Below are 23,153 nucleotides of genomic sequence, written 5' to 3' on the forward strand. Positions count from 1 at the left end.
TTCCCTCTCACTATATTTAGACGTCATTTAAATTACTTACAATGGGAATTCAATATGATTCTGGACATTATGAAACGTCTTTGTTTGTTTACATTGGTCGCCATGTCAATTCGACTTGTCTCACTGGGTGACGTTTTGCGTCCGTTGACATCAGAATTCGCTCCTTCCCCCAACTTCCACTTCACCACGTCTAACTGTCCTTCCACTACCATCTGCGTCAGTTCTGCCTTTGGCTGTATGGCTCCGGCTGATTCAATGTATGCCGTCATCTTTTATTTTGGATAGCCTCGCAACCTCATGGCGTCACCACGAATCTACTCTACACCAGAAGACGACATTTGTCCGCCTTCAACGTCCTCGGAGCTATCTACGCCCGGTAAATCGATATTCACGTCGCACTCACCGACCTTGACTGTCGACACTTCGCCGTCGTCGGAGTCATCGACACCTGTCAGTCACGATAATTGGGCTCTCGTTCAGCATCTCCTGGCCCAGCTCCCTAATCCGCTGGAAACAACGCCTATCGGCAAGCATATTGCAGAACAGAACTATCCGGCTGTAGTCGCGGAAGACAGTGAGTCGCAATTTGAGTGCGACGACGATAGCGTGGACTTCAACTTGGGCGACAGCGGCGACGAGCCCACGGCGCCACCACCCCCGGAATATCTCCAACGACAGCTCGAAGCGGAGGGAGAGCTGGACTTGGAGAACGAGTCCAGAAATATTGTTGATCTGATTGAGGGGACATCCAAATCCACCGTCGCGGTTGTTATGGAGACAGTTAAGAAAGCGTGGATGGCGTCGACAGCGCCTAGTGAAGACCCGACAGTCTGGCATGAATCGCAGCCTAAGTTGGACCCCTGGTCGTCATGCATTGAGTACAGCTCTGTTCGGTCGAGGTCTGTCGCGTCTCGCGTTGGTATATCCCACAGTCAGTCATCAGAGCGAGATACCAGACGCGTCGGCGGTGGTCGTAGTGCACACAAGTTGGCGCGATCGTTTCTACGTGCCCGCAGAATTTCGACTGTTCCATATGACGTCGTCACGTCGTCAATCCAGAATCATCTTGCCTACGGAAAGTTTCGCCCGCAAGCCAAAGCCACGGTGAACATGGCCATGAGGACCAACAGAAACTTGGCACGGCCGGTTAATCATTCCTCCTTGGTTCCGTTTGGCAACGGCTCAGTTGACCTTAGAGTCTCGATGAACGCCAAGACGCTGAATGGCGTCGATGGGTCCGACGAAGTCCGATGCAGCAACAGACAACGTCACACTCCGAAGTTCTCGTCGCGGCCTCGTCAGACTCAGTTATATGTGCCATCCATTACCTTCGCAGCACCAGTCGCAGTTATGCCAGCGCCCGTTTTCGGGAGGCTCGGTAGCGCGGGCGACAGTGACGTGGAAATGATCGATTCCGACTTCTGCGACGTCGTGGGAGAGGAAATTGACATAATGGACATCGATACCGTCGTGCCGCAGAGGCACAGTCTCGCAAACGATTCCGAGGCGCACAGTATGCTCTACGACGAGGACATGGTCATTATGGATGCATGGTAGGATCTGCTATATCACATCCACAGCATGCAGTCTACATCAATTGCTCGCCCTTGGGTAACTCATGCCATGGATGGTCACTGTCGTCTTCTTGTCATTCGCTTGGTTAAATTATGCGAATTGTGTGTTCAATCAATATGAAGACAATTAAGATCTCTCGGTGCAGCTTATTGTGATAAGCAGCCGCATGCGATTGGCCGTTGGTGTTGCTCAACATTTCACAAAAGGCCTTGCTGGCGCTCTAGCAATCGGATCAGATATGGAGTAGGTCACTTTCTTGCTGTCGACTTATTTCTGTGTGCCTTAATGGACTTGACACGCTATACATATTCAATGGTGAATGTTCAGGGTCGAGATCGAGTACTCTATCGAAAGGTCTGGGGGCTGTTCAACACTTATACTACCTAGGACAATTAATCAGCGTTACCTACAAACGCGAATGCTCCTCTGTTGTCTCATGAATCATCATTTCCGTCTAATAAACTATTGAATCTTCAAAATCCTCAAGCAAATTTGGAAGCCTAACAGCTGTTTCGATTCGCCACATCGCTATTCGCTCGCTATGGACTAGAGTATAATTTCACATTCGCATCGATTTTAAGTTCATATTGACAGCTCCATCACCTGATGTACTGTAACGAGCAATTTCTAAGCCTAGCACTTACTGCTTTCTACTACTGTTGCCAGCACTGCAGAGCAATGTCCCCATACCTCTTGAACTACTCGTGTGTAGACCACCAGTACTATGGTCGTCGATCACACGAGATCGCTAAAGACCGCTCACAATATGTCATTATATTTAAACAAAAGTTTGCCCAAATTTGGAATTGTTGATTGCATCTAAGTCATGTTCACGACTGTATGGAACAGCTGAACCCCTGCATAGTATTAAAACTTAGTAGAATGGTATTAATGATCCAGTTCCTAGTTATTGCCGATCATACTGCGGAATGTTGTATCCTCTTAATTTCCGTGATATCATCATTCCCGCGCTTGTCTTGGTTGGCATGTGCAAGTGCGAGGGAATGGGTGCCGATATATACGTGCTCCCAGATGCAAATTGCCAAGGGTGTCACCCTAGGTTTGCTACATTCTGGAGCGCAACATTTGTTCAATGTTGAGTCGCCTGTTGAGTATTCAGTGTGAGTGGATTGCGCTGTGTTTGATTTGTATATATACATAGAATCGTTCGCGTTGCGATTCCTGAGTTGGAGATCTCTTTCTATAGTGCGTCATCGACTTAGATCACGCTTGCCCTCGCGAACGATCAAATAGTGAACCTCTCACGCCCGCAATACATGAATTTTCGTGTATATAAGAACAACGTCGCTGCCTCAGCGCATGATATTTGTAATAGTGTATTTCCATGGTGGAGGTAAGCAGTTTGATTTCTGGCGTCCGTCACACAGTGGTGACCAAATCTCGATAGCCATCAAATGACGAGGACTCCCGTCAGCAGCGGAGAGCTGCTCTGTTAAAGCTCAATACTGCAGCATGGGCTGGCGAAAAGGGTAAGTGTATGCTATTTTCTAGACGTTTCCGGCTAACCAGCCGTAAGATCTGTTAAAGACTGCTGGCTCCCTTGATTCCAGCTTGAAGAAGAATACTGCATTCATCAAGCGGCTCCGAACGTCAGTGAACGCGGATAACCAGGCAGCGCTTCTAAAGGAGATCAGTACTTTAACGCTTGAGAAATACTTATCGGAAATAATTGGTGCAGCGGCAGAAGGTTTTGCAAAATGCCGTCTAACAAATGATATTTGGGCAGCAGTTGAAGTCACGTCGGCGCTGCACCAACGATTTGCGAAAGCTTTTACGCCAACATTGATGCTATATCTACTTCGTGGGTTTGCAAGTCCGACCAAGGCACAACTGTCAACTCTGACGCCTGAGCAACGCGAGAAGGAAGATAACTCACGGTTAATGCGACAGCGCGGCTTGCTGCGACTATTAACAGAGTATTGGCTTTGCGGAATTGCTCGAACAAGTGAGGACGCAAGAATAGCTGCCGACAGTGGTGCAAGCGCAGAAGCAACAAAGTCGTCAACCCGGAGCAAAAGCAGTACGGCTGCGAGTCACCAGTCCCTTGCGCAGCAAACCGTTACTACTGATCCGGTTCCACTCGAGGTTCTAAGGGAGCTCCTTAGCAATGACACAAAGGAGTTTACTTACTTACCAGTTGCATCCGCATTTGTAAAGAACTTCGGATCCGAACTTCTAGGAGTGTCTAAAGTTCGCGGTGAACGTCAGGAACTAAATGGTCATGTGGTGCAGACGGAGGACAAGCAAAAGACAGAAGACACATATGAAGGGGTCATGAATGAGGCACTGAGAAAGAAATTCAGAGCTATTTTAGAATCTTACAACAAAAGCTTACAGGCTTTCTTGGTCAAGCAGCGCAGAGTAAGTTACTGGCCTCGTTGAATCGAATAGCGAATTTCGGAAACTAACGGTTTTCAAGTCTATTAAGGAACAGGAAAGGCGAAACAATGCTGCCTATATGAGATCAGGCGAGATATTTGAGGACCGGCACTCGACTTTTGAGAAGATGGTGAAAGCGGAAGAGAAAATGATTGCCAGCGCTCAAGTGTATGTCTATATATTGAGTAAGAAGTTAATGTTTTCTGACGGTCTTAGTCTCGCGGATGCGCTTGATATGGATATGCCGGATCTTACCCAGGAAGTTGCAAAAGAAGTTTCAACTCCAAGTGCGTCATTTTCGTTCACCAAAGCTGGTGTAAATTCCAGTGGCGAGGTGAGCGATTCGGGTATCTGGGAGGATGAGGAGCAAAAGAAGTTTTACGAGGAGTTACTGGACTTGCGCCTACGGGTTCCACAAGAGTTTTTCAGCGCGGCAAAGAAAGCTGCCATAAAAGAGGAGGCTTCCGATCGCCGGGAAGACCAATCACCTGAACGGGAGCGTGAAGAAGATATCAAGATCGACGACGATGGCAATGACTTGTTTGATGAGGACATGGCATTGGTTGACGATAATGAAGGCACTGCTGCCATTTCGAATCCATCCATTGGCGCTCAAGTTGATCTCATTATCCATCGCCTGCCAGAAATGAACAGTCGCGAGACAATAGATCAGCTTGCGATTGACTTCTGTTATCTCAATTCGAAGGCATCGCGAATTCGTCTTATTCGTGCGGTGCAGGCTATCCCCAAAACACGGCAAGACCTAGTTCCCATGTACTCTCGTTTCATAGCCACGCTGAACAAGTACATCCCTGACATTGGAACAGCAGTTGTCAAGTATCTCCAGCGCGAGTTCAAGGTTCTAGTTCGGAAACGCACCGTTCCGTCGCCTGGAGGTCCTGATCGTTCTATCAGCGAGGCTCGGGCGCGAAATATTAGGTACATCGCGGAGCTAGTGAAATTCAAAGTGGTCGCAAATCATGTCACATTTAACTGCATCAAGATTCTTCTCGATGGATTTGGACGGCATGAAATCGAGACGCTGAGCAATCTATTAGAGTCTTGCGGTCGATTTCTGCTACGAACAGAAGAGACTCATGAGACCATGGCTCAGATGCTGCAAATAATGTGGAAAAAGAAAAGCGCACAGAATCTTGACGCTAGAGAGCGGATATTACTGGAAAACGCGTTTTATTACGTTAATCCGCCTGAGCGACCTGGTATTGTTCAGAAAGAACGCTCCGTCATTGAACAGTACGTGCGCAAACTGGTGCTCGTCGATCTCAATAAGCGCACTTATCATCATATACTAAAGCAATTTCGCAAATTGAATTGGGAAGATCCGGAGACTATAAGGGTTATCGACAAGACATTTACAAAAATATGGAAGGTCAAGTACGGCAATATTCATTTGATGACTCTCATTGCCAGCTGTCTTATGAAATATCATCAAGATTTCATAGTGCGACTTGTCGATTCTACATTGGAACATATTAGAGTTGGGTTGGAGCTTAACATGTTTAAGTACAACCAACAGCGGATCGCACAGGTCAAGTATTTGGGAGAGATGTACAACTACAGAATCGTGGACTCGCCGACTATTTTTGACACTTTGTACACGATAGTCGGGTTTGGTCATGAGGGTGGTAGACCCCAGCCGGGGAGATTCACACCGCTTGATCCGGCTGACGGTTACTTCCGGATTAGATTGGTGTGCACGCTGCTAGAAACCTGTGCCGCATATTTTGATCGTGGTTCGGCAAAAAAGAAGCTGGATCTCTTTTTGGGGTTCTTTCAGTACTACGTGTTTTCGAAGTTGACGCCGTTGCCAATGGAAATTGAATTTAATGTGCATGACACGCTGCAGATGCTTCGTCCGAATTTGAAGGTGTGCTCGAACCTCGAAGAGGCTGCGACTGGTTTGACCGAAGCTATGACAGCTGCGTTTGGGGAGTTGGGATTGAATTATTTCGAGCAAGAACGAGAAGACGACGATGACGAGCGACGAGAGGGAGTCGATGAGGACGACGACGATGATGCTGAAGATGATGAGGATGACGAAGCTGCTGCTGCTGAAGGAGAATCTGGTGGTTCATCTGAGGACTCATCTGGCGAGTCCTCTAACGATGACGATGATGAAGAAGAAGAAGATGATGAAGATGAGGAAGAAGAAGATAGAGGTCGTGGCCGTTCACATCCTGTTGAGGATGAGGAGTTTGACCGGGAGTTCTCCAAGATGTTGGCAGAGAGCTTGGAATCACGCAAGTCCGAAAGACGGTCAGCTTTCGACGTGCCGTTACCTGTGATGAGGTCCGCTCAACAGCAGCAGCAGTATTCGGTTGTCGATATGACTGGGAAGAACTCCGAGGAGCCGGAGAATAGGAGGGAACCTAATTTGACGAACAACGTGCAATTTCGCTTGCTTACCAAGAGGGGTAATCGGCAGCAGGTGGGTCGTCTGCGATTAAGATCCTCGTTTGAAGTTCTTACTAATGCGATACAGATTCATACAGTCGAAGTACCGGCGGACTCAGCCATTGCTGTTTCTACACGCATGAAGCAGAAGGCGGAACAGGAGGAGCGTCAGCGGATAAAAAACCTTGTGTTGAACTATGAAAGAAGTGGATAACTGGCATTGGCGGTCCATCTGTATAATTAGCTTCTGCCGATATTCGACTGCAGATCTACGCCAATGGGCTCTTGGCAGAGTTGTTCCAGCTGCGGACGCACTTCAAGCTGCGGTGATCGAGAACATCCATGATTTGAGCACCAGCCCAGTGTGGGGCGCGGTGTTATAGTATCGGCACAGTATCAATTGGCATTGCTAATTAAGTTTGTATATGTATTGCCTGCGCGTGAAATCTTAGGGGAAATAGTCTCAATACACTATCATGTACAATACAGTGGCTGACAGCCGAAGACAAGCACCACTATCGACACGAGAAACGGGTCCGGAAAAATGTATCGAAACAAAACCAGATAAATACAAACGCTAGTCGAGCATGACTCGAATCCAATAGTGGACTTTGAACACGCTCGCAGAATCCAATGGGCCGGTGAATAGCGGATCTCCACTTTAGCCGCGCCGTCGATTCGTCAGCGATACCCCCTCATTTTCACCGAGCAGCGGCACTCAACACAACCCGCGCAGCCTGACCCGCGCGAGTTGCTATGAAACTGGTGATCTGTAATGGCACTTGAGTACTAACCGACACTGGGATAGAAGTCTGAGATTATTGTACTGCGGAGAGGCGCATAGCTTGCCCTGATCGACGATAAATTTATGTGATCGCGGGCCAGATTCAGCGCATGCAACACAGACTCTACAGTACCTGCAATTATTGGATCAATAAATTCATGAAAATGCATTCCTGAGCACTTCTAATCGGATATTTCAGGCGATATATGTATTTGTCGGGCGCTCGTATGGTTTTGTTGTCCATAGTTGACAATATGCATCGTGCGACTCTAATGAATGAAACAGGGAACAAGTCTACAGGGAGCAGCCAATTGTGGTTATGCAAGTGCAAGACTATAGGTGCATCATGGTTTAAAACTTTGAGGAATCAGGATTGCAGGCTGCAAGCTATCGGAAAGCTAACTAGATCTCTTTGTAGTTAATTCATCCATTTTCCCTTGAAGCTTATTGCGATCTGTTTCAACACTTAGCAGGACGAGCCCGCACTGATAACCATCTGTAAAACATGATTAAATAATTGCACACGACGATTATAATTTACATGCCAAAATGCAGGTAAAGGTTGTAATTTAGCGGCAGTAACACCTCGTTATCAATCGCAAGATGATCGAAAAAGTTCTGGATGACGCTCGCGGCTGAGCTGCTGACTTTCACGTTCACGTTGCCCGCGTGAGCGGTCAGCGGGGGAGTCCAGAAACCAGAGACTGCTGATAATTACTCGCTGGGTTAGGCTGCCCTACTGCAATAGACTGCATTAAATCAAAGCTAATGTACCGGACGTTAACTGTAAACTCGATTTTAGGATTTTCAGATTGCAGTAGTGTGCACTACATTATCGCTAGGGGTCCTGTCAGAGTGACATATACAGCTTGCAAATTCGTTAACAACCAGTCATCTTGAAACGAATCGCCAGCGTTGTTTCGAACTTATAGCGCTCGAGCTTACATCATTACTTTACGGCAAGAGCTGAGGCTGTTGTGATTTCAGGTACGATTACAAATTTACTAGGGGAATTCACGGCACCGAAACGGTAGTGTGGTAAGGACTGGTTGCGATATGGCCCCGAAACGAGCCTCCTCTGGGCCAGCGGCATCACCAGCGAAAAGCCAAGCTGGAAAGAAGAAATATCACAATAATGCTGAAAATGGATTGGCGACGATTAATCCACCGGAAATTGTGGAGACTAAGCCGACTAGTGCGATGGTGAGTTGAGTTAGATATGGTGAGAACTAGTAGTGGCATTTGGTGCTAATAATTGGAATTTTACAGATGGAGAAAGAGAAAAAGAAGCAAAATTTTATTGTGCGGACAGTATGGACCGTCGTGATGATGATTGGATTTTTCGTATTTTTAGCGGCTGGACATATTTGGATCATGGCATTGGTGACGGCGGTCCAGATCTTGACCTTCAAGGAAGTTATTGCACTGGCTAACGAGCCAGCCCGGGAAAAGAAGCTGCCGTATGGAAAGATCATTAATTGGTACTTTTTGGCCACGACGATATATTTTTTGTATGGCGAAAGTGTAGTCTATTATTTTAAGCAGGTGGTATTGGTTGATTATTACCTGCTGCCATTTGCGACACATCATCGATTCATCTCGTACATGCTTTATATTATTGGTACGATATGCATTGAAGTGCCCCTGATAGAATGCTTGTTAACAACATTACTAGGCTTCATGATTTTTGTGTCCTCGTTAGAAAAGGGGCATTACAAGTTCCAATTTGCTCAGTTTGCATTTACGCATGTGACCTTGTTACTTGTCGTCGTTCAGGCGCATTTCATCATGAACAATATTTTTGCCGGCCTGTTCTGGTTCTGTTTGCCTGCGTCGCTTGTAATTATTAATGACATCTTTGCCTACCTATGCGGCATCACCTTCGGCCGGACGCCGCTGATCAAGATCTCGCCAAAGAAGACGGTCGAGGGATTCGTGGGCGCATGGATTTCGACTATTGTGTTTGGAATGATCCTTAGTCATTTCTTGATCAAGTGGAAGTACATGGTCTGTCCTATTACGGTATGTTGATGATAAAGCAGCGTAGACATGGCGGGTACTAATAGTGTAGGATTTCTCGGCCAACGCGTGGTCCGGTCTCTCTTGTGAACCTAATCCGGTATTCGTGAAGCAGACGTTTGCAGTTCCATCGTTTCTGGCTAAATTGGTGCACCGCACCACATACGAGATCGCACCGATTCATTTCCATGTGATGGTGATGGCGTCGTTCGCCTCGCTGATCGCCCCGTTCGGCGGGTTCTTCGCGTCGGGCTTGAAGCGGACGTTCCAGATCAAGGATTTCGGCGACACGATTCCGGGGCACGGTGGTATCACGGATCGTATGGACTGTCAGTTCTTGATGGGGTTCTTTTCGTACATGTACTATGACAGTTTTATTGCGACTCATCATCTACGGGTGGGAAGTGTTCTTGAGACGGCAATTCAGAGTTTGACGCTAGCAGAGCAGATGCAGCTTGTGTCGTCGCTGCACAAGTACTTGTACAATCAGGGATATATCACAGAAGAGGCGCTTGAATGTTTGGAGAAGATCTCGTCGTAGGCGACAAGGGGGGGGGGAGGATTTAACAAAGGCGCGATCGAGGCCACCGTGAACGGTGCGGGCGGGACAGTATCGGTACAGCAAAAAGTTAATCGATATGATAAGCAGATGCTGGAGCTAGATGTGTATGATATGCCTAAGTTAGACGGGCGAAACTTGTCTATCTCTGATTGACTAATTTTTTGAATGGAATATTGGAAGATGTATTTATGAATGACAAATATTGTAACTAATATAAATTCTTATTTAGCTCTGTTGAAGTCATAGTGCGAAAAATTCTTGTTTCTGCTGTCCTTGTGGAGATGCGGATGTGGCCAAGGTATCGATTGGACAGGCAAAACTCTCCCAAAATTGCACAGCCGATGACCAATATGTCAGTTTAGACTAGCGTAGGCGAGAAACTGTACACTGGTCAAGATAATCATGACTTGTTAGCTTTCACACAAGCGCGATGCCGGCCGCTGAGATGTTGACGGTCATATCACTCGATAGTTCACTGACCCGCATCAGCAATGTACGATCGTGTACGCCAGCCGAGTGATTGTGTTTGCCTGGAGGTGTACTTGTGAGTTTTCTTGGTTGAAGTTTTGCCGGTATGATGCCAGGTTGAACGCGATATGGCCAATTAGGATACGCATGTTCGAGCGGCGTTCCAGCCGGTCGCAACGTTCCCAAGCGGCAACTGCTGGACTGCAACCCTGAAACGTGATGTCTACGATGAAAAATTTTCTTAGCGCATTGACAAGAAGGGTGACAGAAGCGAGATAAGATGGGTATGGAATAATAGTGTGTAGGCGTAGTCATAATTTTGCAGTTGGTCGGCAGGGTTTATCGGGTAAGATGTCCGAACACGTGCACGAAACTTAAAACACAATGTTTAGCTGTCAGAGGCTAAGCCTGATGCGGACTCGCTGCGAGGCTTGTCCACGTGTGATCGCCTCGCCGGACCACAGTCGGCACACTCTCAGATAAGGGGCGCCAAACAATAAAAGCAAAGCCCTTCATGGAAAAATCTACAGTAGCTATCATTGCGCATGCGAGAATGGTAGGGTGCGTCATTACAGCATTGGCATAATAGCACGACTGTGCAGTGATTTGCATAAATGGCTCATAATTTTTATCATAATTCGATTTAGAATACATCGAACGATGCTTTGGCTAACCTTTGCAAAGACAGAACGAAATGATTTTTTGTAATCGATGGGTTGATTTCATTATTTTCGCCGCAGTGGCACTTTCAAACAGACCCAGCTGCGGCAACGGAGCCTACAGACCATTACTGTTGCCTGGCGTTTGCTGTTGCATGAAACATACTTAATCAGCACGCAGGCATCGGCTTTCCTGATGAAAGGTGCCACAGTTTCAGAGTTGTGGGCCTACGACAACAGCGGGTCTACATCGGAGTGAGTATTAGCCCTGATAGCGGAACAACACCGCAAAGAACCCGGATTAAGTCGGCTCTCGTAATTTCCACTTGCCGATGTGAATTGCGCTGCCCCCGATTGAGCATCTGCCGTCAGGGTTTCAAGTTCAAGGGTGGCAAAAGTAGTCAGTTGGAGAAACTCAGAACATCGGCAGTGTCCATTGGCTTGAAGTAATCCAGTTGTAGTTAAAGGACACATCTGCGGATCCACACCGCCCGCATACTGCCTATTCGGACCGGACTATTGAATCAGGAAACGTGGTGCGCCTTGTCCGTAAGATTCCTACAACACGAATGGCGGTCGTCTTGACGAGCCTTAATTGAAAACAAAGTTTGTGCAACCAGCCACTCACAAAAATCGCCCACCAGAGCCAGCCATCTTCTAATATAGAGTTTGTGCTATACCATAATAGGCTTAGCCTTGAACAGCTGGGCACGGGTCTCGACGGTTTGTTCTCGCCTGGTCAAGCCACTGCGCGCAGATTATTTTGCGCAGCCTATCGTGGCGTGTTCAAGCGGCTCGGTCAATACTTGACACTATCATATGCATCGGAATATGAGGCCGTATGAATTCTGAGCAAGAAATGCAACTTTTGAATTCTTAGAAGGATCAGACGATCAGTGATATGTACGAATGGTAGAGTTTCTTCCGGTTGTGGAGGGCACATATAGCGGAATATTAAGCGTAAGTGTAATTCGACATAAGTCGATGCGACGTAAACCCATGGGCCCTGAGTAAGGTCTCCAGGAACATAAGCTTACTCACGACTGTTCACAAGTTCACGAATTTGGTGTTTCGATACGGGTCCCCAAGATCGGCGTACCCTTCTGGTTGACTCTCATGTCAATAACATATAATCGCCCTTCCCACCGGCGAACGGCCCCCGGACTTAGGATTTGGTCAGGCTTCAGGAGGTCGTGCGTTGCGTGTGTTGTTGTATCAGCCACATCAATTTCGTGACGGCGAGTGAAATGTTTACGTGTTGCTACACAGTGATGCGTTTTGTGGACAGAAGAATTTGTCACTTGATGCCGCCGAGAACAAGGGTCTTGGACTAGAACAATTGATGGGACCCAATTACATTACATTGTTGAATAGTCAGTCGGATGGTTCAGAGTTGAGCGCCAATATCGTTAAACTGCACCTGTAGAACTGTCCGAACAAGTGATGGGGCGTAAGCGTGGGTGGGTGTTGTAACGTGTTGGTTGACGAGTTGACAATGCAGTTTAACCTGGTACGCGCCTTGTACTGAAGAATTCGAGAAGTCGGACTAGAGTCGCACAATATCGGGCTACCCAATATCTAAACACATTACTGGTGGTTATTATATTTGCTATCGATTCTACCTATACCAAAACCAAATGTGAGAAAGTATCGTTGATAATATGGGGACGGTCGAAGGAAGTGCTCGCACGTGTTGACGAACGGCCGGAAAAATATAAGCGAGGTGCCGAGGCAACAGCCAAGCAGACACTGCGTCGCGAAAGGAGCAACGTTGCAGAGGGTGACGATGATATTATTCAGCTATTTTCCTAGTCGCAAAAGCCAAGATTATCGTAAATGATAGCGGGACACCGTGTAATAACTAGGACTAGACATCATCGTCTCGGAACTGTCCTAATCACCGCTACCGGGACGCGCACCACCTGCAGCCAAAGGCTGAATCGAACGAGCGGCCGCAGCCAAGACACCGCAGTCAGTTTCTCGGAGACGTCTCTGCCAATCGAAACCGTGACAGGTTTATGAGCGACGATCTAACGTTTAATTTAGCTGTTGGTAGAGTGAATGCGTCTCGGACCTTCTAGGACGTTCTATCGCCTGCGTAAGTTACTCTGCGCAGAACGATAAACGGTTATTCGTTTACGGCGCACTGGTTTCGATGTGCTTCGATACCGGTATTGTGCGGCATAACAAAACAACTGTTGTCTGTTGACAGCAGAGTCCATCGTGATCAACATAAGAGATACGGCTAGTGATATATGAGAGTCCACGAAGAGGCTAGGTTGTTAATAGAAACTCAAAACGACACCGGTCGAGATGCGTGAAGCGGAGAAAAGGCAATCACAAGAGACAAATCATCTCGAACATATTTTTATTACATTATGGGAAACGGAATCCGAGGATGCGATATGCGACACAATACCCTCGATAAAATTAGTTCACGGTAGGCAAATTGCGACAAGTCGCGTGTCGTGTCGACTGTACCACAAAGTTTTACGTCGACACAACCAGGAACGACCAGGAACGAGTCGGCTGAAACGCCAGACACAGGCTGGGTCAGCACAGTCGGACCGGCACATGTAACGATCCCTAGTATATGACCCAGGTGGATAGCAAAATGTGCCTGACCCGACCTGTTGGGTACAACTTGTAGGTACGGAGGTCGTAGGCAGCGTCGCACAGTTAGCGGCTGGCTTGTGCGTTCGGCCACACGGTGCAGCAGCAGCAGCTGCTGCCGCCCGTCGCGGTGCTGCTCCCTGAAGTTCACGACACAGAAGAAATAATATCCCCTGCTTGCCCGCTGGCACTGAAATCCCAACACTTCGACAATTCACTTCACCACTCACTTCTCAACTTCTACACCATGCGACTGACTCTCTCGACTCTTGCCCTGCTCGCGCATATCGCTGTCGCTGTTGCCTTCGTCCCTTTTTATGGCAACCTGGCCCCTGACTCTGGCGTCGTCGCCAAGGTCCCAATTCACCGTCATGGCGGTAGAGTCTATGATCCCGACACGGTCGCAGACATGGCCAGATTCAACGCAATTCTCCAGAGCTCTCTTGAGCGCTACTCGCGGACCAAGCGCGAACTACAAGGCAACAGAGTTGTCCGCAAGGCCCTTCCGCTGCCTGACAAGCTCGCGCCGATCGGTGAGGATGGAAGCTGGTAAGTCTCTATTGTCGCGATGTTGGTTAGATAGTTCACGGATCGCGTCCTAACTGCTTCAGGTACGCCGATGTACAGCTTGGAGATCCTGGCCAGAATGTCCAGTTCGATATTGACATGACCTCCTCCGACTTCTGGGTCGAGAGCACCACTTCTGTCCGTGGCACGCGGTTCGAAGCTGGTAATTCCCAGACATATTTCAGCGAGTATAAGTTTGTGTTCAGAGACTGCATCGGTTCGCTTGATGCGCTCGTCCTTGGTGACAAGAAATTCAAAGTCGAGTTCGCCCACTGCACTCCTCCCCGCGCGTCGGTCAGAACGCTCAATCCATCGGGCGGTATTATGGGTCTAGCTCACTCCTCGCTCTCCCAGACTTCACTTCCTCATTTCTTCGAAGACGCCAAGGAGCAAGGCAAGCTTGCCGAGGGAATATTCGCCATCGAATTCAACAATGAAGATGCCGATCTTTCTGCCGTCCTTTCGTTCGGCGGTGTCTCGCGCTATCACGATGATCCTCTCTACGCTCCTGTCAAGACATTTGGTTTTTGGCAGATTTTGTTTAAAAGCATGATGATAGATGGCAACACTGTCCTCGATAATATCCAGGGTGTCATTGACATCACCTCTCCATTTGTTCTCGCTCCGCCTGAGGACGTCCGAATGTTTTATAATGCTATATCTGGAGCTCAGCCGCTCTCGAACGGATTCTGGTCATACCCTTGCTTCGAGGATCCCAAAATCCACGTCGAGCACGCTGGCTGGCTATTCCCATTCAGAGACTCGTCACTTGGCAAGGTCAAGGAGTCCTCTGGTTACTGCGTTGGTCCTCTCGTCGAGGCCGATCTTGCCGGCCTTTGGGTTATTGGCGAGCCATTCTTGAAAGGTGTCATCGCTATCTTCGATGTAAGTGTTTTTTTTGTCAATTTCGTTACCGGGTTTTGAGCCCATGCGTGGCTGCACGTGGAGGATCCACGTGGTTATGAAGTTTACCCGAGTATAAATCCCTAACGTTTTACTCTCTAGTTCGACCAGAAGCGTGTCGGCCTCAGAAGCGCTTAAGCCCTGCGATGAAGCTGGTCCCTATAGTTGTTGTCGCCTAATCTCCCTCTCATAGAGTTTCCCCTTCAAATTGTCATCATCACGAATAGAGTTCTCCTACACTGGTTCACCAAAATCGGCATATTTTAGCATTGCATTTTAATTTTTGGGATTTTTGTATTTATTTATGGTCGTTCAGGATATCTATGGCATTTTGTTAATCTAGTTTTTTAATATTGGGTACTTTGTTTCTACTTATACGAACGAATTTTGATATTTTACATCGGACTGGTTGGGTTTTTTTTTTACGTTTTATGTCATGTTATGTTCCGTAATGATTATTGCGCGAAAAGGGCGGAATGAATAGAATGGGTGAGGTGAATTATTGTCCACGCCTTATTTGTTTCGAGATGGCTATGGCTGTTATCCCGGAGCTATACATGTCCTATTATTCGTTCTAAAATGATCAAACGTCGTTGCGCCGGCATAGTCGGGTCAGAGCGAGCTGTCCCCTGTCTTCTGGCGGTTAATAATACCAAATTAAGGGCATCAGGATTTGGCGGCCGCGAGATCATATTATAATTGTGTGCGCGTACTGAGGGATGGTAAGACTTAACGATCAGATCATGGCGGGATTTTTTTTTTAGTCTAACGTTTTTGAAGAGAGCGGATTGAGCGACGATGAACGTCCATCTCAGCAACAAGTGGCAGATGCCAACCGTTATTTAGACAATGTGAATGAAAAGAAGCTTAACGGTACGTTGGATCATTACGCAGCTGACCGATGAACATAACGGACATCAGCTTGAAGGCATTAATTCCTTTGCTTACTGAAAATAGACAGTTGACGCCTGCAGCTACAGAAGTAATGACGGATCTGGTCAAGAACTCATCCGCGCCCCGTACAACAATTGCGTCGTTTCTAAATACAACGTTTGATTTGCACTTGCTAGGCAGGAACGTGTCTAATCGCACCTACGATTATACGAAGGCTAGTGGATCGTGGACTGCCAAATTTTGCGCATGCTTTACTCGCGCACAAACAGGGAAGATTCCGGGTTCGGGTAAAAAATGAACTTAGCGCTTAGTGCATGCTGGCGGAGCAAGGCGCAACCTGTGCACGAGCGGGGAATTCCCGCTACAGGAAACCTCTGTCCTTGGAATATCATCAAGATTAGGTGTATCAGGCAGGGTTTAGATCACTCAAATGCCTATGTAACTATACGATTTTTTTGCGACCAACCAACTTCACATATCCAAATCCCGCAAGCCCATATGTATTTAAGTTCAAAATCCGCCGTTTGTCAGTCGCCGCGTTATCGGTAATGATATTCTTCGCCGATTTCAACGATCACAAAGTGCAACGGCAGATCATGATGCGTGTCAATATCTAGGTCCCTTACATCTAAAACTATATTTCTCTAATGCGCGAACCTGAAATCAAGCTGTCTTATTATCCTCGGTCAGCTGTTGTAGCAATATAACTTTCCCCTCTTATCCGACAAGGAATTCCACTTGCGATCACGAACAGATTATGAAGCATATCGTATAACCTCACGCCAATGTACACACAAATATTCATACCACCGATGGCAATTAATCGCCGCGCTTATATAGCAGCTCGTTGATATAACTCGATACAATACACCAAGCTGACGAGCCATATTGTAGACAGTGCTGATGACACGACGTCCAGACGAATTCAAGTCCTGCCGTACCCGTAGCAGTCTAAGAAGCAACGCTCATTATATATTTGAGAACTGTATGTCACCAGAAGCAGTACATCTCCAACCTGGTCCTGGATCAGACCGATGCAAATTTTATTCGCGACGAGGCTGATATTGCTTTGCGAGTGCAGGATCGTCGAGACCGAGAAAGCAAGTCGCACTGCCATCTAGTTCAACTCCCGACAATCAGTGAACCTGTCAAAGATCGAACTTATTGCGCCTTCTTGGCCAACTAGGATTCCTTACTACTAGACACATTATAAATGTTGATTATCGGTCCGTCTTTCCAGGATTCATGATTCCATTGGAATAGGGAAAATTAGCCCGAAATAAACCCGTGATATCTTTGTTCCGCCGTGTTCCCCATGGATGTTCTGAGTATATGCAGATACAAATTTCCATTAAAGGAAAGACTGCCGTCCGGAATATTGGCGACTTCCAAGTCCTCACCTGGAACAAAATCACTCATTTTAAGGCCAATAGACTTTGGGAGACGGTTAGAGGACCACGCGTTTTGAATCAGCTGCTAAATCAAAAATGTGAGCACGTATGACCACCAGAAATTCACTAATAACGCTACTCACGTATCTGGCGGGCTGTCTCTTGTTGGCTCGCCACACTTCAATGAATGCTTTGGTCAAGTCTCCAACCCACCTGTGACCGCGGTATTTGATTTGACCATAGTAGCTTTGCGAGCTATCCCTTTCCTCACTTTTAGCCACACACCGAGCCATTGCATCCATTTCTACATCGACGTTTGTGACATGCTCGTACCGGGTATCGGGATTTCGAAACCGTGGTGATTCATCAAGGCATACCAGTATACAGACCTTAACATGTTGCCCTTCGATCCACAGGTCCTTGTCCCGACAAAGGGCGGGGCGGTATAGTCTTCACGGTATCCGACCTCAATAGCGATCATGACTTTAGCCTGGGCACCAGGACGCTTATACTTGATTGTGCCGTCTGCCTGTTTCTTGTCTTCGCGTACCCACCATATCTTCCCATGGTCGTAGTGGATCCAGCATTGACAATAGTGCTAATTAAGCTCTCAGCTCCATGACTAGAGAGATATCCCCGAGCACCAGTCAAGATCGTGGATCCGAGCTCAACAGCTGGAACTTCGTGGAGATCACGTGGTACAGTAACCACAGTCACTATCTCGAGCAACAGTGTTGTATGCCAAATACGGATACCTGCAATATGGGTTAGCTACCATCATGAAACCAAACATAAAAGCTAATACCTCTGATCCTCTGAAATGTTTCTCGCCGATCTTATCTTAGACCAGCATTCCTCCAATTTCAAATACTCAGAGTAAGGCAGATGGACGTCTAGTCGCTGTTCCGGTGGATTATGCTTCAAAAGGCTAAGCCCCTTCCCGTAATCCGAAAGCGCGTTCTCGACTTTCTGCAGAGACATATCCGTCGTCAGCGTGACTGACGTGTCATCAGTTGGCGATCTAGTGAATTCCGCCAAACTCTCGGATTTAATACGTTCCCGCGGTGCATGTCTGCCAGGTTGCTGACGGGAGTGGGACGGTTTCGCGTGGTTGTCGATACTCTCGAACGCGACAATGATCGGCGAGAGTTCGTAGACGATCCAGCAACTATTGTGTCCATCTTTCAGAGAATAAATGTAGCACCTAACATGTAAGTTGCGGAAACGCTAAGCATTTATATAGTGTGGGAGATCAATGTGGAATGAGGCTGTCGCGGTTTAGGGTAGATCATGGCTGCGGAGTCGAGCAAGTGTGAGGCGGCAACACGACCAAGATTGTTTAACACCCGCATTAATATGAGGAACATCTACGATCAGTCTGAAGAATGCAGATCAGCTGGTTTCAGGATTGCAATATCTCAGAATGGTCGAAGTCGAAACCTAAAACCTGCGTAATGGTTTCAACGTGGCTATGCCACGGGATGTACCGAGTTATGCGTTGTGCATGTCAATTCGACAATAAGTCTTCGCTGCCAATTTTGGGCTCTTCTAGTTATTACGTTTAAGAAGGCTCACGGGTTATAAAACTTCTATCAGACCTCGCTACGTCCCATATATACTCTGGATCAGCTGACGGTACCAAACCCTTTGTACGTATGCTTGAATCGAATATACTAGACCCTTAGGTTCAGCAAACTGGATATCTGGCACTTGTATGGATCACGAACTGATCACAGACTATAGAACGCGCTGGTGAAAAAAGTGGCGGGATGTGATCTCGTTTCTACTCCGGATCACAATCGCTCTCGAAACTTGTTCGGTGTCCTCACGAGTCGTCTTCCCAGTCAGCAATCTATTGGCATCCAGCAGCACCGTGACAGGTTCGTCTGAGTAATTCTGTTTCCTGGAAGGAATAAGTGCTGCAATGTATGAAAATTTTTTGTTGATATTTGAACTTCATGTGCGATTGGGTGAGAACTGACACAGTACAGGCCGTCCTCACTTGTCCCTAATCAGGGCGTGTCCGATGCCTCGCTGCACGATCCACTGCCAACATATTTGAAGACATTCATTTGGCCGTTCTTCTTTTTGTACCCACTCTTTGGCTATTTCTATTTTTTCCGGTATGAGGATTATCTCAACGGCTCAGAATGGACATTCGTATTCCTCGGCTCAATCGTGTCGTTCCAGATGCTACTCTGGCTCATGACCCATTGGAGCGTCAGGGTTAACACGCTGTTTACTTCCACTAAGGCTACAGATCCTGAGAAGGCGAAGCTTATTCGTGTCATTCCGGTGGCGAATGCTGGACAGCCGGCGATTTGTCCTCTCGTACACGTCAAGGTGAGTCGTGTGCCACAATCTGATACTCATGATCGCACAATGTGACCAGAATGACAGTCTCATGACCACGAGGAACTTTCTTTCCTGTTTCAGAAGCGGAGGTTTATTTACGATCCCGAAACGAAGACGTTTAGTCCGCCCCTGTACCCAATAGATAACAGTTGCTTGATCAAAGATTTCCAGCGGTCAACTGGCGTCGACGAAATCGATCTATTGACTCAGAAATATGGGGAGAACAGATTCGATATTCCAGTCCCTACATTTACTGAACTCTTCTATGAGCACGCCGTCGCGCCCTTCTTCGTCTTTCAGGTCTTTTGCGTCGGGCTCTGGCTTATGGACGAATTATGGTACTATTCGCTCTTCACTCTCTTCATGCTTGTAGCTTTCGAGTCGACAGTCGTTTATCAGCGCCGACGAACTATGATCGAGTTCCGGGGAATGGGTATCCAGCCGTACGATATATATGTGTACAGACAGGGCGCGTGGACGGAGATTAAGACCACAGATCTTCTTCCCGGCGACTTGGTTTCGATTGTCAGAACCAAGGACGACTCGGGCCTTCCCTGTGATTTGGTATTGGTCAATGGCTCTGCTATCGTCAACGAGGCCATGCTTTCCGGTGAATCTACGCCGTTGTTGAAGGAATCTATCTTCCTTCGTCCTGGTGATGAGGGTCTTGACCTTCAGGGATTAGACAAGAACGCGATTTTGTACGGCGGCACCAAGGTGTTGCAGATAACACCTGCTGCGGAATCGCATGTTCCGCCTGCTCCTGATGGAGGTGCTCTCGCTGTGGCTACGAAAACTGGTTTTGAAACTAGTCAGGGTAGTCTTGTTCGCACGATGATCTTCTCCACAGAACGTGTAGGTGCCGGCAATGTCGAAGCTTTGTTCTTCATCCTTTTCTTGCTCATATTTGCGATTGCTGCCAGTTGGTATGTCTGGACGGAGGGTGTGAAGGTCGACCGCAAACGCTCAAAATTGCTTTTGGATTGTATCCTTATCATCACGTCCGTTGTTCCTCCAGAACTGCCTATGGAGCTATCTCTCGCTGTGAACAGTTCTCTTGGCGCACTGGGAAAGTTCGCGATTTACTGTACTGAGCCGTTCCGGATCCCGTTTGCGGGACGGGTCGATGTGTGCTGCTTCGACAAGACGGGCACTTTAACAGGCGAAGACCTCGTCCTCGAGGGTATCGCCGGGCTACTTTCGTCGCCTACCGATCTTCTTGATGTCAACCAGGTCGGGCACAACACCACTCTTGTCCTCGCCACTGCCCACGCTCTGGTTCGGCTTGATGAGGGCGAGATCGTCGGTGACCCTATGGAAAAGGCTACATTGAAAGCGCTAGGATGGTCTATTGGAAAGAACGACGCTCTGCAGTCTAACAACAAGAGCGGTCCACAAACCAAGGTCCGTATCCTACGACGGTTCCAGTTCTCCTCGGCGCTGAAGCGATCATCTAGTGTCGCAACTAGCAGCAACAAGACATTTGTCAGCGCCAAGGGTGCTCCCGAAACCATTCGAAAAATGCTCAAAACTGTTCCCGCAAAATATGAGGAAACGTACAAGTACTTTACGCGGCGTGGTAGCCGTGTTTTGGCCTTAGGATATAAATTTTTGCAGGACGAGATGAGTATCCACAAGATAAACAATCTAGTGCGTGAAGATGTTGAGTCAGAACTTCACTTCGCCGGATTTTTGGTTTTCAACTGTCCTCTTAAGCCCGATGCGATTGCTACCGTCAAGATGTTGAATGAATCCAGTCACCGTGTTGTTATGATTACCGGAGATAATCCGTTGACCGCTGTTCATGTCGCATACGAAGTCGAGATTGTCGCTCGGGACGTCTTGATTCTGGACGCGCCTGAGGAAGGCAGTGATGGCGGTGAACACGATCTTGTCTGGAGAAACGTGGACGAGACGACTGTTATTCCTGTCAACCCCACCAAACCTATCAGTTCTGATATTTTCGACAAGTACGATATCTGCATGACTGGCTACGCCCTAGCGAAGTTCACGGAGTACGACCATGTTTGGGAGTTGATCAAACACACTTGGATTTGGGCTCGAGTTTCTCCTTCACAGAAGGAATACATTCTCACGAAGTTGAAGGACGGCGGCTACACCACTCTTATGTGCGGTGATGGAACTAACGACGTCGGTGCGCTCAAGCAGGCTCATATTGGTGTCGCCTTGCTGAACGGTACTGAGGACAGCTTGAAAAAGATCGCTGAGAACACGAGAAATGAGAAGATGAAGCAGATATACGAGAAGCAGCGCGACGTGATGATGCGATGGGGTGGAAAGATCCCGCCGGTGCCTCCTGTGATTGCGCATTTGTACCCTCCAGGTCCCAATAATCCCCACTACCGGAAGGCGATCGAGCAGCGAGGCGGTAAAGTGGACGAAGAACTCATCAAGGCTGCGTACTCTACAGGTGCTGCGAATCCGAACGTTGCCCCACAGGCGCAGACGGCTGCTTCGTTTGCAGATAAGATGATGAGCATGGTCGATGAGGAGGATGACAGCGAGGCCCCGACCTTGAAGCTCGGTGATGCATCCGTTGCCGCGCCGTTCACGTCTAAGCTTGGAAACGTTAATACTATTGCGCACATTATTCGACAGGGGCGATGCACGCTCGTGGCCACAATTCAGATGTACAAGATTCTGGCTCTGAATTGTTTGATCTCCGCGTATTCGCTTTCGGTATTGTATCTCGCTGGTATTAAGTTTGGTGATGGTCAGGCTACTATTTCCGGTATGCTCATGTCTGTCTGCTTCTTTTCGATTTCACGCGCCAAGGCAGTCGAGAAGTTGTCAAAGGAACGACCACAGCCAGGTATCTTCAATTTTTACATCATGGGCTCGATTCTCGGACAATTCGCGATCCACATTGTTACGCTTGTTTATATTACGTATCACGTTTACCTTCTCGAGCCGCGCGAGGAGGACGTTGACCTTGAGGCTGAATTCAAGCCATCACTTCTCAATACAGCGATCTACCTTCTCCAACTGGCACAGCAGGTCTCGACATTTGCAGTCAACTATCAGGGGCGTCCATTCCGAGAGAACATTTCGGAGAACAAGGCGATGTACTATGGGCTTGCTGGCGCGGGTCTTTTGGCTCTGGCGGGTGCGTGTGAAATCATGCCAGAGTTGAACGAGAAGATGAGATTGGTGCCAATGACTTACGATTTCCGGGTCAAGCTTTGCGTAGCAATGGTTTTGGACTATGGCTGCAGTTGGGGCATTGAGCTCGGATTAAAGTCGCTGTTTTCGGATTACAAGCCAAAGGATATTGCAATTCATGATGAGCGGAACGCCGAGAATTTGGTTGTAAAGAAGAAGCAGTAGTTGGATGGATAGGTTAGATATAAAACATAGACGCAATTAACAGGATGATCAATGTATTTCGCGGGCATAGTATTTGGTAAAATTTATGTAAATTGTGTATAGTTATAGTGTATGAATGTACTGCATTTAATGTATACGTGTACAATATTGCTTTGCTGGCTGTGGCGAAGATTCGGCATCCACTCACTCGCGTCACGTCC

General features: G+C 47.6%; 6 protein-coding genes across 6 annotated transcripts; 5 read left to right on the plus strand and 1 right to left on the minus strand.

Annotated features, from left to right (window-relative positions):
- Positions 1-297: 297 nt before the first annotated feature.
- Positions 298-1,557, plus strand: POJ06DRAFT_264383 (uncharacterized protein; the record flags this gene model as incomplete). The annotated part of the gene is made up of 1 exon (XM_056189005.1): positions 298-1,557. The coding sequence occupies one exon, from the start codon at positions 298-300 to the stop codon at positions 1,555-1,557; it is 1,260 nt and encodes a 419-aa protein (XP_056047007.1).
- Positions 1,558-2,920: 1,363 nt separating this feature from the next.
- Positions 2,921-6,604, plus strand: POJ06DRAFT_234562 (armadillo-type protein; the record flags this gene model as incomplete). Its single annotated transcript, XM_056185794.1, has 4 exons — positions 2,921-2,929; positions 2,984-3,065; positions 3,113-3,957; positions 4,016-6,604. 4 exons carry the CDS (start codon positions 2,921-2,923, stop codon positions 6,602-6,604), a joined length of 3,525 nt encoding a protein of 1,174 aa, XP_056047008.1.
- A 1,260-nt stretch (positions 6,605-7,864) lies between these two features.
- POJ06DRAFT_272273 (cytidylyltransferase family-domain-containing protein) lies at positions 7,865-9,982 on the plus strand. Its single transcript, XM_056189556.1, has 4 exons — positions 7,865-8,377; positions 8,444-8,795; positions 8,850-9,196; positions 9,246-9,982. Exons 1-4 carry the CDS (start codon positions 8,231-8,233, stop codon positions 9,732-9,734), a joined length of 1,335 nt encoding a protein of 444 aa, XP_056047009.1. The 5' UTR covers positions 7,865-8,230; the 3' UTR covers positions 9,735-9,982.
- Positions 9,983-13,652: 3,670 nt separating this feature from the next.
- On the plus strand, positions 13,653-15,462 carry POJ06DRAFT_242244 (aspartic peptidase domain-containing protein). Its single transcript, XM_056186205.1, has 3 exons — positions 13,653-14,044; positions 14,107-14,947; positions 15,068-15,462. The coding sequence occupies exons 1-3, from the start codon at positions 13,743-13,745 to the stop codon at positions 15,101-15,103; spliced, it is 1,179 nt and encodes a 392-aa protein (XP_056047010.1). The 5' UTR covers positions 13,653-13,742; the 3' UTR covers positions 15,104-15,462.
- Positions 15,463-17,128: 1,666 nt separating this feature from the next.
- POJ06DRAFT_279322 (uncharacterized protein) lies at positions 17,129-18,431 on the minus strand (the record flags this gene model as incomplete). The annotated part of the gene is made up of 7 exons (XM_056189801.1): positions 17,129-17,335; positions 17,394-17,669; positions 17,717-17,785; positions 17,842-17,930; positions 17,959-18,005; positions 18,056-18,291; positions 18,339-18,431. 7 exons carry the CDS (start codon positions 18,429-18,431, stop codon positions 17,129-17,131), a joined length of 1,017 nt encoding a protein of 338 aa, XP_056047011.1.
- Positions 18,432-19,085: 654 nt separating this feature from the next.
- Positions 19,086-23,091, plus strand: POJ06DRAFT_242251 (uncharacterized protein). The gene is made up of 3 exons (XM_056186206.1): positions 19,086-19,176; positions 19,242-19,593; positions 19,651-23,091. Coding segments are annotated over exons 1-3 (3,657 nt in total). The 5' UTR covers positions 19,086-19,174; the 3' UTR covers positions 22,954-23,091.
- The last annotated feature ends 62 nt before the right edge of the window (positions 23,092-23,153 follow it).

This window comes from Lipomyces tetrasporus (genome assembly GCF_029532465.1).
Source record: "Lipomyces tetrasporus strain NRRL Y-64009 chromosome Unknown POJ06scaffold_1, whole genome shotgun sequence".
NCBI lineage: Eukaryota > Fungi > Ascomycota > Lipomycetes > Lipomycetales > Lipomycetaceae > Lipomyces > Lipomyces tetrasporus.

What these genes read in the sequence shown, in the direction of transcription:
- POJ06DRAFT_242244 (XM_056186205.1), top strand. Translation starts at nt 13,743, where the DNA reads ATGCGACTGACTCTCTCGACTCTTGCCCTGCTCGCGCATATCGCTGTC. An exon ending in ATCGGTGAGGATGGAAGCTG is followed by an intron (nt 14,045 to 14,106) that starts GTAAGTCTCTAT and finishes TAACTGCTTCAG; the next exon opens with GTACGCCGATGTACAGCTTG. An exon ending in GTGTCATCGCTATCTTCGAT is followed by an intron (nt 14,948 to 15,067) that starts GTAAGTGTTTTT and finishes TTTACTCTCTAG; the next exon opens with TTCGACCAGAAGCGTGTCGG.
- POJ06DRAFT_242251 (XM_056186206.1), top strand. An exon ending in GTCCTCTCGTACACGTCAAG is followed by an intron (nt 19,594 to 19,650) that starts GTGAGTCGTGTG and finishes CCAGAATGACAG; the next exon opens with TCTCATGACCACGAGGAACT.
- POJ06DRAFT_272273 (XM_056189556.1), top strand. Translation starts at nt 8,231, where the DNA reads ATGGCCCCGAAACGAGCCTCCTCTGGGCCAGCGGCATCACCAGCGAAA. An exon ending in GTACATGCTTTATATTATTG is followed by an intron (nt 8,796 to 8,849) that starts GTACGATATGCA and finishes CAACATTACTAG; the next exon opens with GCTTCATGATTTTTGTGTCC. An exon ending in ACATGGTCTGTCCTATTACG is followed by an intron (nt 9,197 to 9,245) that starts GTATGTTGATGA and finishes CTAATAGTGTAG; the next exon opens with GATTTCTCGGCCAACGCGTG.